The 13,265-nt window shown below is 36.4% G+C and overlaps 1 protein-coding gene across 4 annotated transcripts; it reads right to left on the minus strand.

Annotated features, from left to right (window-relative positions):
• Positions 1-68: 68 nt before the first annotated feature.
• Positions 69-7,210, minus strand: spi1b (Spi-1 proto-oncogene b). Of its 4 annotated transcripts, none has more exons than XM_026267418.1 (6): positions 6,858-7,210; positions 6,216-6,308; positions 6,038-6,116; positions 4,099-4,292; positions 1,102-1,270; positions 69-1,008 (listed from the first exon to the last, which is right to left on the minus strand). In XM_026267418.1, exons 1-6 carry the CDS (start codon positions 6,897-6,899, stop codon positions 695-697), a joined length of 891 nt encoding a protein of 296 aa, XP_026123203.1. In that variant the 5' UTR covers positions 6,900-7,210; the 3' UTR covers positions 69-694. The 4 variants fall into 4 exon arrangements, with proteins under 4 accessions (XP_026123203.1, XP_026123202.1, XP_026123205.1 ...); XM_026267417.1 differs by having other exon boundaries at positions 6,038-6,119; XM_026267420.1 differs by lacking the exon at positions 6,216-6,308.
• Between the last annotated feature and the right edge of the window lie 6,055 nt (positions 7,211-13,265).

A 13,265-nucleotide genomic window follows, 5' to 3' on the forward strand; every position in this document is an offset into this window, starting at 1 on the left:
TGCATGGCCCAGAAATTACCCTGAAATATGAAACAGCCTTTTGAACAAATGGTTTACAGCAAACTCACTTTTTCTATTCACAATTAATGTTTATTCGTCATGGTTCTATAAAGATTTTTCATTTTCCTCAGATGGAATGTAATGCTGAGATAAAGACTGTACAAACATGAGCATAGAATCTGTCTCTGTGTGTGTGTGTGTGTGTGTGTGTGTGTGTGTTACCCAGACGTGACAGAGTTTTCCGTGCTGTGTGAGCCTGTGTCATTGGTTTTCACTTCTGCTTTTTGTATTTTTGTGATTTTTTTTTCCATCATGCGTGGTGGTGAAGTTTGCAACTGTCTTTAACTCGAGAATAGCTTTTTGTCTAATTTATAAAAACTACCCATTTTGGTCAATGTATCTGCTCTTTAAATGTGTCCTTTCTCCATATGTACACACTACACAGACGTGAAAAAGTTGGTCCTGCATCACAAAAGCTACTGAAATTTAAAGGACTTAAAGTTACTTAATTAATGCAAAGGTGAATAGTAAAAAAAGGAAGGAAAAATATCATCGTCGACTTTCAAACCATAGGGTCATAACTATGGTAAGAGTTCTGGTCCATTTGCCCTTTTCATAGAGGAAAAAGGTTCTCTCTTGTTTTCTCCAAGTTTTTTCTCCCTCTGTCTTGCTTTTTTTATTGATAGGCCAATGTTTACATGTAAATCTTCCTTTCTGTATGGCTCTTCCCAAGTACCTCTCCACTGAACTGGTAGGTGAGTTTTTTCTTGATCTTCCTGACTTCTCCCGTCTTGCCATAGTTTCTCAGCGCCCTTGCCATCTTCTGGTAGGTCATCTTCTTGCGGTTACCCTTCTGTACGCCCCAGCGGTGTGCTAAAGCCTCTTTGTGCTTGGAAGAGAACTGGAATGTTCCTTTTTCTCGGTCAACCCACCAGATGCTGTCCTTCATGTCACCATTTCGCAGAAGGTCCAGCAGGAACTGATACAAGCGAATTTTCTTCTTGTTACCTTGAAGAACAAAGGAAATGAGCACCTACATCTAGATTCTAGAAGATCCACATGTCCTTATGAGGTGAGATTGGTCTCGGCTTTTGTCCTTACCGTGCTCTCCTCCTGTTGTTGATGTGATGTGGTCTCTCATACACTCCTCATCAGACACCTCTAATGGAGGACTGCGACTGCCGGGGTCATCGTCATCCGAGCTGCGCTGGAGAGGAGACGGCTGTACACTGTGAGGGTAACACACGGATGGCCGTGGCAAATATGTCATCTGTGAAGACATAAAGTACATAATTGTCAGTGAACACATAGAAAAAAAACAAATAAAGGTTCCAATTAGAATCAACTAATTCAATTCAATTATATAACTATTTATCATACTGGTACCCAGGAATCAAAATGCTCATCTGAAGATAATGAAAATCTTGAAATGTACATCCTGGCCAAAAATGACCAGTACATTGTTAACAGACTTCTCTCCAGAACAATATAGCAAACACAATCTCTATATGGCAAGAACCATTTAAAAAGCCTTATTTTAACGAGGGGAATTCCCTATACACGAGGAAAGCATGTCTGTGCGATCAGGTGGTTCGAAATGTGTCATCTGGAGATTTCAGCCTTGTTCAACATTAAGAAAGAGGAACATTACGTTTTTATATATTGCCGATAAAACAGTGCAGTGAAACTTAAAGCTACAGAATATTTTGTGTTTGTTTGTTAACAGCAGTTGTTAGTCGGTTAAACCGCTTCACTGTAAAAAAGCCCTTACAGAAACCCAAAGTGTCAAGGATCATAGCCGTCTCATGCGATTGCACACACAGTGCTGGGGTGGCAATTTCTTGCGACATGACAGTTGAAAAGTCTGAAGAGAGCGTCCTCACAAACACATGATCGTCATACTATTTTGGAAATGTTGGTAACACCTTAGTTAATTCTCAATATTAATTGTTTATTAGCATGCCTATTGTTAACTAATTACCCAATACCTAAACTTAACAACCACCTTACTAACTATTAATAAACAGTAAATTAGGAGTTTACTAAGACAAAAGTCATACACTCTTATTTTGTGCTGGGCCTAGAAGTCAGATGGTAGCTGTTGTGCATTTAAACCCTTACAGACGTGCCTGTTTTTAGAATGTATATAATACTTGCATCTGTAGTTAACACTTTTCAGTGTGATACAGTGATACGCATCTACTCAGACAAGAAAGCAGCATTGCTCTTCTCAAGATAGTTATATTTGTACATACAAGGCTTAAATGCAAAAAAGCTGTCGTTGCTTAGGGTTTGAGGTGTAAATAACTTATCTACAGAACAACTGCTGCTGAATTCACAGAACAGCCCCTTTAGAAATTACCATAGTAACTGCAGTTTCCGGGAAAAAATAACACTTATTTTTATGGTTTGGCATTAAAAATGTGGTTGCTTGGCATTAGGCTCACATCAAAATAATAATTTAAAAAAATGGTTTACACTGTTTGAATGAGATTGCATAGTACTTTATAACTTTAATAACTTAAATTGTGGCAGAACTATGATTAATATGGTAAATTACTGCAGTCAAGGTTTACACTATTTATGGCCAAGAAAATATGTACCAATTACCAATTTGGGTAAGGTAATGTTACACTAACGTTCAAAAGGATGATTCTTTCTTTATGTTGTGTTTATGGTTTTTGTGTTATTAAAACCTTCATTTTGTTACAAAGATATATATTTTATTTGAACTTTTTATTCATTAAAGAGTTCTAAGAAGAAAAAAAAATTTCAACATTGATAATAAAAAAAAATGTTTCTGAAGCACTAAATCAGCATATAAGAATGATTTCTAAAAGGATCATGTGACATTGATGACTGAAGTAATGTCTGCTGCAAATTCAGCTTTGCCATCATAGAAAAAAATATATAATAAAATAAAAAAAATAGTTATTTAAAATTTTATAATTTTTAATAATACTTCACAGAATTAATGTTTTACTCTAGTTTTGATTAAATAAATGCAGCCTTGGTGAGCAGGAGAGACTTCTTTCGAAACATCCAAATTATTATTTTGAAAGTTATTATAAAATTAGCTAAAATCCAGGACTTTTTTTTTTTCTAAGTTTCATGCAGCTTCCAATGTCTCTGAGTTTGTATGATGGGCAGTACATCATTCTGACAAGGACAGATCTCTGTTTCATCCTACAAGGACATCTACAAAAGAAAAGCTTATTTTTTTTGCGATAGACTTTATGGTTAGAGTTTGCCTTTAAGAAGAAGTCCAACCAAAGGAAGGGAAATCAATCACTGCGTTATGCAAAAGAGATCTTTAATTATCTCTTTCAAGAGGTTCTCTTTGATTTTCCACCCACAGAGCAGTCAATATACACATATATCCTTTTTTTTGTTCAAATATCAGCAAAAACTACACCAAAAGGTCAAGCAAGCAGACCATGTTTTTTATTTATTTTTTTTATTTTATTTTTTTTCATCAAAGCCAGTGCAGAAGGTTTCCATAATGTAGCTATTTTCTAATTAACTGCTTAAAACAAACTAATAAAGGTTTAATATCCCTTATGGTTTCAACATAAATGCTAATATCATGCATTTTGTCTGTTTGTGAGTGTGCAAAGCCCCGTTCTAACTGTCTTCAAGCTGTAATATTTGTGCGCTTGTATGCTAGTGTCACAATAAAGAGTGGTTTTGTTTGTGTAAGTGGGGCTTTTCTGCATAATGGCAGTTGATAAATGTGTGCAGACTGCAGTTATGGTGACAGTGTTGAGTTTTGGTCAGGATAAGGCTTAGTTGAGCAATAGCTTGGGCACAGATGCTTTCAACAACCTCCTAACCAGCATCAACACCCACTTGTGTCACGTAGCACCAGATAAAAGTTATTAAACCCAGTTTTATAGAAATACAAGCAAGATTTCTCTTTTCTTAAATGTCTCCTGCACTGTATTCAACAAAATAGTTACTCTTATCCGTTATAATGTGACCGGAGCTCTCACAAAATTTGTGTAAGGACATCAAAACATGGAAGAAAGTGTTGGCAATTAGGCATGAGAGTGATGTGGTATTTATTAGCAGGTGTTTAATAGATAATGAGGGTCTCACCTGTGGAGGGGGCAGAGTCAGGTGATGCCCAGTCATGCCTGGATCGATAAAATGGCCCGACTCAACGTCTGGGAAGCGATGCACATTCGATGCATGTAGTGGCTGTACGCTCTGTAGCTCTGTGAAGTGACTCTCTGGCAGGTTCTCGAAATCCACTGGATGGACATGATGTGTATTATAATCCCAAGCGTGATCTAGACAAGGACAGTGAAGTTGAAATGGAGGGTCAGCAGAAAGCATCTTTTAACACGCAAAAGTAATATGACAATGCGTCACATGCTCTTTGTGTAAACTAATACCAGCAACTGATAAATCAACCATGTCACGTTATTCTGTCTGTCAATTCAATCGCATGCAAGAAATTACATTTACTTTCTCACTGTAAGCCCTGGGACTTCGAGTGTCGCCCTGTTTCCTGTTCACACCACCATTTCCTTTAGTTTTTGAATAGCCTCAAGCATGTTTTTTTTTTATTGCCATTTGTATTTAACGGTTAGATTTTTTTATTTATCTGTTTGAAGTCTCATCATATAGAAACAGAAAATAATCCACAGAAGGTTTTTGTGCATCTGTCACTTGACTGTGTTTTCATTTTCAATCATTTTCCCCACATCACCACTGCAAGCAATCTTATTTCACGAAATTTATATTCATAAATGTTGTAGTCAAGCTGTATTTGACATTTATTGCATTCTCTGGAGAAATATGTGTACATTCCTCTAATTAACAGAAAATAGCTGATACATAAATGGTTTGACAAGTCATGCGAAAAAGAAAAGGAAAATTTACACGGCACTTCTTTACTGCTATATAATGAAACTCAGAGCTGTTTTCGGTTTCCCTGTCATTTAACTTCTTCCAAAATCGGCATATAGTTGTCTGACGAAATAACAGACTAAATAACACTAAGGTCTAACCAAAGGTCACGATAAACTGTATCAAAAACGATTCTCACAGTCCTATACAATACCGAAACGCAATACCCACCCTCATCCTGAAAGTCAGAAACTGTTGCTACTGTTTATCACGCTATTTTAGACGCCTACATAGCTTAATTGCTATATTGTCTCATTTTGGACAGAAGCCCTTGGGGATATTTGTCGTTCTACGTCTGTAGTTTTCTTGTCTGTCAGAAAGAGGCATCTGTTTCCTGCTTTGTGCTAGGTCACTCGCCCGGTTCCACTCGCTCGCTCTCCTAACGTCCCCTTACAGTTCAGTCCCAGCTGCCCCTGGGTGTGATTTTGATCCGTTAGCTTAATATAACAAGATACTGTTTACATGGGCCTCTTAAGGTGTTATAACACTCAAGTGTGTAAGTGATGTCTATGAAACTGATTTTATATAAGAAGACATCTTTAAAAATGCAGGGCATTTAGTCAAAGCACTTTGCTTAACTGGTGTTAAAGGGGAAAAATCTAAATGGAAAAAAAAAATTGTGTTTAAAATTTTCTGTTTAAATACAGGTGTTAATCCAGTTACATTAATTGTTGGTTTATTAAATTTACTGACCAATTTTTAGATGATAAAATCCGATTTATGGGTTTTTCATTTTGACCATTGTTTGATGATTATGATTATGATTATTTGATTGATTATTTCTGAATGACTTTTATTTTGGTATCACATACCTGATTATAATAATAACATTGGGAAGTGAATGGGCAAGAGTGAAGGCTCAGAGACAACAGCTATCAACACCATTATTATTACTATTTATTATTATTATTATTATTATTTTAATAAAAACGGGCATTTTCTTAGTCTTACTGTGGATAATAACTTAGTTTCATTACTTTATATCAATTAACAGAATCCTTTTGTGGAATGTTATTAGATTTTCTGAGTAAAACACACACACACACACACACACACAAACACCACCTTTTGACTGTGTGTATATCTTCAGTTACAAGAAATAATGGATAAAATGCAAACTCACCATTCTGACTGTCATCAATGATATACTGATACTCCATTGGTGGTCGATACATCTCTGCTTCAAACATTTCCTCTGTTTGCTGCTAAGCAAATAAATAAGAGACGAAGGGTTAGCAGTCTGAATGACTGGAGCCAGTATCAAAATATTAATACACTGTACCATATTGGAAAAGCCTCACATCTTTGGTTAAAACTGCCCAGTAATCTTTTTGTACAGACGGTGTCTGTGACATCCAGCCAGTCCAGGTTACTCTTTCTCTACTCTCTTCTTTCTATGTAGAAATTATGATTATTATACAGTTTGGAGAACACTTTATTTTTTCATTATTCATAGCCTGTTACAACAAACATATCACTGCATGTTAGCTATACTTAAAGGCATTTGTTGATTAGCAGTCGGTAATATCCAAACCCAGATGAATTAACTAAACTGTCAAAGGGTCTCTTATTGATCCACTTCACAAGATGTTTAGATCCAATACGAGAAAAATGAATCTCAACAGACTGATTTGAAGTGGTTGGCACAATTACATTTAACATTTGTAAAAAATAAATAAATAACTAAATAAACCACACCAAAAAAAAATGTACAAAACATCCTAACGATATAAAAGACTGATGGATGTCAAACAAATATTACAAAAAAGACAAAAGATCAAGCTGTTTATTCGGTAGTGTATGTCCACGAAGTACTTGGAGTGCCGTTTGACACGATGACAGAAATATAACAAAAAGTGCATTATGTATGCAACTACGTATTAACAGCGGAGGCAGCATATTAGGATCATTTATATTACATTATATGAATAAAAAATACTCACTGGTGGGATGATGTACCCCTCCATTCTGTACGGATGCAGCATGGGTTCCTTGCCGCCTGACACGCGATCTGCAACTCTGATGCTTTCTCAAGGGCTTTCAAAACTGTCCTCGTACCATTGCTCAACTCTACTAAATTTCCTCTTACCAAATGAAACCAATGATCTAACTCACGCACCTTATCACGCGGGGGGCCTCAAAGGTATCCAAAGGCCCAAAAAAGAAGCCAACCAGAGATACACTGCAGAGGGCAACCTACCCTGGCAGTGGCCGTAGAAAAGGGACAGAGTTTCTGTTTGTTACTTCTTTATTTTGGGGGTGTGTGGGTAAGTGTGTGCGTATTTGCTGGAGGTTCCTGATTTTAGGGTAATGGCAGGTGGGGATTTTATCTTTGCAGTCAAAATAGGCGTAAAGTGTCACCTCCCCCAGTGGCCAATCAGAGACAGCTCAGCTGACCGCTCTTCTTCCTGTCCACCTCCATGGTGCTTGTTGTTCTATAGAAAGTCCTTAATGCGGGATGAAAATACACTAAAATTGGTGCCATTTTTGGAAATGTAATGTTTTATGTAAAAACTTTCCAGACTTTTCTCAATTAAAAAAAGGCTTCCTATTTTTTTAGAGGATAGATGATTTTTGTCAGGTGAAACCGTGAGTAAATAAGGCAAATCTGAGGACAAATATATCACAAACAAAAATTAAGCCTACCCAATAGACTTCAAATTAAATGAACAGATTCATGAATAAACTAGGAAAAACTGATGTTAACATCTCGGAGTCGGGGCTTCTTTGAGGACCTAAGGTAACAGATAAGATGGCTGATGGTATTGCATTTCCTATCTGCATCACATGCTGAGACAGAAGATACAACATCCTGAATGACAATGATGAAACATCTTCTATTTTTATCAAACCTTCCACCTGTCTCAAACCTTCTGTCTGCCTTTCTCCTGGTCATACAATTAACAATATCATTAAAATCACTTACGGAAGAGAAAGTTGCACATATAGGCAGTTGGTCTACTGTAGTCTACAGTGAATGCTTTGAAATAATCGAAAATGTTCAGTGATTTGGAATATAGTGCATTGTATGAAATACCGCTTAGTCTCCTCATCTACTATGTCAAACTTATCACAAAGCTAAGCTGCAGCATGAAGATAAAGATAAAAATGTCATACATAACAAAAGATTGTACTTTTTTTGCTTTTATCTTGGTGAGTGTTTGCACGCACACTTCTTCTTTCTATATATGGGATACTTTTTAACTCCAAAGCATAGCTTTGGGCCCTTTAAATATAAGATTTTATGTACAATAGTATCTCTGTATGATTCATTTACTGATTCAATTTCTGTTTTACAACAAATTGAGATACTAGTATAATATTAGATGGCATTATTAGGAAAAAAAAATATTAGGAGAAAAATTATGTTATTAACCCATAACCCATAGGTGATTATCCAACTATGTTTTGCCATAACTTGCGTCTCTAAATTTATATTGTATGTGTCTATACAAAAAATGAGAAATTGTTGCTAATCATTGTCTAGATGCAAACATGATCATCCTGTCAACTTGCTTGTGGTGACCCATAAGATTATTACTGATATGCTGTTATCACACAGACACTTGCACATATTATAATTATTGCACACGTTTTGCCTCCAAAAAAAAAAAAGTGGTAGTTTCTTGGTTGCCTTTGGTCAAAGATTTAACCTTTCGTCAGGTTACTGACAAATACATTTATGAATTGATTTGAATAATTAAATAAATGGAGTGCAAAAATTTAAAATAAGATTCTGTATAACATTAGGTATGCAATAGCTAACATGGATTTGCAGCATTTAATACATTAAGACATGCAATACACATTTCCATAAATATAACTAAATATATGAATGAATTACAATAACCTAATAAATAAAATGATATTTATTAAGAACTGTTCATTGTTGGTCAGTGATACCTAATGACTTGTCTAATGTTCACATCTGGAACCTTATTGTAAAGTGTTACCAAGTGAGCACTGCATATTAATTCTGACTGACATTTAACTTTATTCTAATAATTTATTTTTGTTTAACTCACTTTCAGACATTACAATTCATGTAATAGACTCTGGATGCTAGAGAACCACTTAGGTTTGCATGTAAGAAGTTCTTGCATGCACATCAGAATAAACGGCCAGTTCAATATTGGAATGCTTAATGAATTCATTTCTGGGCTGAATTTGAAAAAAGTATGCATATGACTTCAGAAGTATGATAAGATTTGTATGATGTAACTAGAAGTATAGAACTTCAAAGTGCTTTTGAAGCTTCATATTTACAATCATCATTCCTCATCTTTGTGTTTCACTGTTAAAAAGGTCACAGATGTGTTTCATGGGTAAAAAAAAATGTTTTGGAACGGTGATTGCAGAATTTCCATTTTAGACATTTTTGTTCCTGCAAATCAGCATTAGTTTTTTATTTGTATATTAACTTTAGAATATCGTTGCAGGCGGTGCCCTTTTTGTTAAATTACTTTTTGCATACTTACCAGTACAAACACTTATTGCAAAAATTTCTTTCATCTGTTTAGCAAGCACTAAACACTTTTGGGAATCTTGCGTTCAGCCTATCGCTGTACTTCTAAATAAAGTTTAATTATTTTCAAACTGCTACTGTATTTGCTTCGTTTCACCACGATTCAAGCTGTCCAAACCACAGAGCTTACTGCGGCCCTGGTGCGATGCACAGCTGCCTGCACACCCGGCTAAAACTGATGACTTTTGCTGTTTTCTTCATATATTAATACACGCTGCATGTGTCGCAGCTACATTGCCAGTCTATTTTTTTCCAGCGCTATTTCAAGAGGTGCACACAAATGTTTAATGCATGTGTGAAAATGTATTATTATTATTACTTTTTTTTTATGAAAACATTGCCATATTTTCCAATTTTATATTCAGAGCCCCACAGATGTTTTCTTGTGATTGGATTTATTCAAATTTGGATATGATCGGGCTTTGCATTTTCCACAAATATTTCAAAATGGACTTTTTGTTTTTCACGTAACAAAAATGTAAATAATCTGGCTCATTCTCCAATTTGTTGGTGGCTCTTCATTAGTGTTTGAGGCATTTGACTATGTTTAGCTCTAGTGCCCTGTTCCACCCACACTGCCTTTCCTCATCCACTCAGCGTCAGCTCCTTTAGCTCTTGCTTCATTCTCCCTGCCAGTCTTAGCATGGCGCAACTGTGGGAAAGCTGCGAATGTGTTGCTTAAACCTGTACACCCTTCCCAGCATAGTGTCACCGGCTGCTGAAAAAAGTTTTGCTTATTTAAAAACGCTAACCTGACCAATGGAGTTTAAGTGTAATAGTATTTGGGTTTACCCATAAACAAAAATTCACTTTCACACTGTTCAAAACCTATGTGATTCCTTTGTGTTCCACAGAAGAAATAAAGAAAGCCAGACAGGTTCGGAATAATGTGAAGATGACAAATGATGACTATTATTTACAGACTATTATATTATATTATTATATTATTACTATTACTATTATATACTATTACAGACTATTATTTCTTCTGGAAACATGCTTATGTAAGACACTATTATATTCCTGACTGAAAAAAAGCAGGTAGAAAGTGAGAGAAATTTCACTTCTCAATTTCAGTGATCTGAAATAAGAGATTTTTTGCGTCCTTCTCGGTGATGGTTGTAGATTATGACCTTTAAAACGCAATATAATTCCTTTGTGCATTCAATGCTAGACATATCATGTGTGCAACAGTTACAGAAATATCCAGGCAAGTCCCTTAATTTGAAATACAACAATTAACCGGAGATGGAGAATGGAGAACTGTAAATGGTTTCAGAGTCAGCAAAAGGAGCATAGTGTTATCAGTGGTAGATAATGAGTCCCTTCTTATGAGTAATAATCTCACCATTTGTTTGAGTTTCTTGTTGGCTGGTAAAGGTCTTGCATGTCTTGACTTTAACCAAACCTGTTGTTTGGTTGAACAACACCCTCACACAGACCCACACAAATAAAGCAACCCACTCTGGGTGTCAGAGAGAAAAGCAGAAGTAGGAGGCTTCTGTCAGATTCAGTTCCTGTAAATGCAAGTGAATGGCTTGATGAGGACCTTTAGAGGCCTTAAAGTCACTGAGTGAAGCAGACGTCTACACAGAAGTATAACTACCTAACCAACTTGTATCATTTGCATATGCGAGAAGAATGAACTTTTGATCTCAGAGGTTTGAATTCTGTTATATATATATATATATCTATATCTATCTGAAAAACTATGCTCGTGTACATATATATATATATATATATATATATATATATATATATATATATATATATATATATATATATATATGTACACGAGCATAGTTTTTCAGATAGATATAGATATATATATATATATATATATATATATGGATCGATGGATCGATGGATGGATGAATGGATGGATAAATGGATAGATAGATTTTTGCAGTTTTGCAGTTTTACTGTATTGGGGGTCCGGGGTATACTGTTTACACCGATCCAGAACATCCCAAACATGCGCAATGGGTGACATGTCCGGTGAGTATGCTGGCCATGCAAAAACTGGGATCTTTTCAGCTTCCAGGAATTGTGTACAGATCGTTGCAACATGGGGCTGCATTATCATGCTGTAACATGAGGTGATGGTTGTGGATGAATGGCACAACAATGGGCCTCAGGATCTCGTCACGGTATGTCTGTGCATTCAAAATGCCATCAATAAAATGCACATGTGTTCATTGTCCATAACATATGCCTGTCCTTACCATAACACCACCGCCACCATGAGCCACTCGATCCACAATGGTGATATCAGCAAACCTCTCACCCACACGACGCCATACTCACTGTCTGCCATCTGCCTTTACAGTGAAAACTGGGATTTCGTCGGTGAAAAGAACACCTCTCCAAAGTGCCAGAAGCCATCAGATGTGAGCATTTGCCCACTCAAGTTGGTTATGACGATGAACTACAGTCAGGTTGAGACCCTGATGAGAACGACAAGCATGCAAATGAGCTTCCCTGAGATGGTTTCTGACAGTTTTGCAGAAATTCTTTGGTTCTGCAAACCGATTGTTGCAGCAGCTGTCTCAGTGGCTGGTCTCAGGCGATCTTGGAGGTGAAGATGCTGGATGTGGAGGTCCTGAGCTGGTGTGGTTACACATGGTGTGCAGCTGTGAGGCCGGTTGGATGTACTGACAAATTCTCTGAAAAACCTTTGGAGATGGCTTATGGTAGAGAAATGAACATTCAATTCACAAGCAACAGCTCATGTGGACATTCCTGCAGTCAGCATGCCAATTGCATACTCCCTCAAAAATTGCAATATCCGTGGTATTGTGCTGTGTGATAAAACTGCACATTTTTGAGTGCCCTATTATTGTGGCCAGCCAAAGGCAAACCTGTGCATTAATCATGCTGTCTATTTAGCATCTGGAAATGCCACACCTGTGAGGTGGATTGATTATCTCGCCAAAGGAGAAGTGCTCACTAACACAGATTTAGACAGATTTGCAAACAATATTTGAAAGAAATAGACCTTTTGTGTACATAGAAATAGTCATAGATCTTTGAATTCAGCTTATGAAAAATTGGGGCAAAAACAAAAGTGTTGCATTTACAAAACTGAATTAGCTAGAGTTGTTACATATACATGTATGTAACCCATGAATGTGCTGAATTCAAGAGCTCTCATAAATGCTACAGAATTTAAATAGTAAGTCTAAAGCTACATGAAGATTTCCGAGACACAGCCTTATGTTGTACCAGAAAATATTTGTGGGCACTGAAGAAAAAATGCTTATTAGCAAAAGAACTCAGTCAAACATTGAGGTGGACCAGTCTTAGGTTCTTTGCTGTTGCAGGAAGTGGTCATCATGAATTCTTTGAAGCATCAGAATATTTTGGCAAAGTCTGGTATGAATACTGTAAAATCCAATGATCATTAAGCTTCAGACTATGCTCCAGGCATTGCTCGTAGAACGTCCTTGAGAGGCCTGTTCAATCTCCAGATTTAATTCTTATTAACATATTCTGTGAAATTTCAAACAGAGACTACATGAAAACCAGTCAGTGATCCAAAAGCTTTTTCAAGCGAGTGACAGGCTAGGATTCCAGTAGATTTCAGAAGAACTGTGTGTGTGTACAGTTATAACAATAAAGACATTACACACCAGTAGTGCAGGAAACACTGCAGTTCTTGTATGCAGCACCCATACTGCACCATGGGTGTTAATAACACTTTATTCACACATCTGTCTGCTGTCCTGTGTCTGTACATTTATGCTTGTGTCATATTTTCTTAAGTTTAAGCAGCTAACCATAAGAACATTTAGTTACCACAAGGAGCTTTAGTTTGAGACTATGT

This window comes from Carassius auratus, chromosome 7 (genome assembly GCF_003368295.1).
Source record: "Carassius auratus strain Wakin chromosome 7, ASM336829v1, whole genome shotgun sequence".
Taxonomy (NCBI): domain Eukaryota; kingdom Metazoa; phylum Chordata; class Actinopteri; order Cypriniformes; family Cyprinidae; genus Carassius; species Carassius auratus.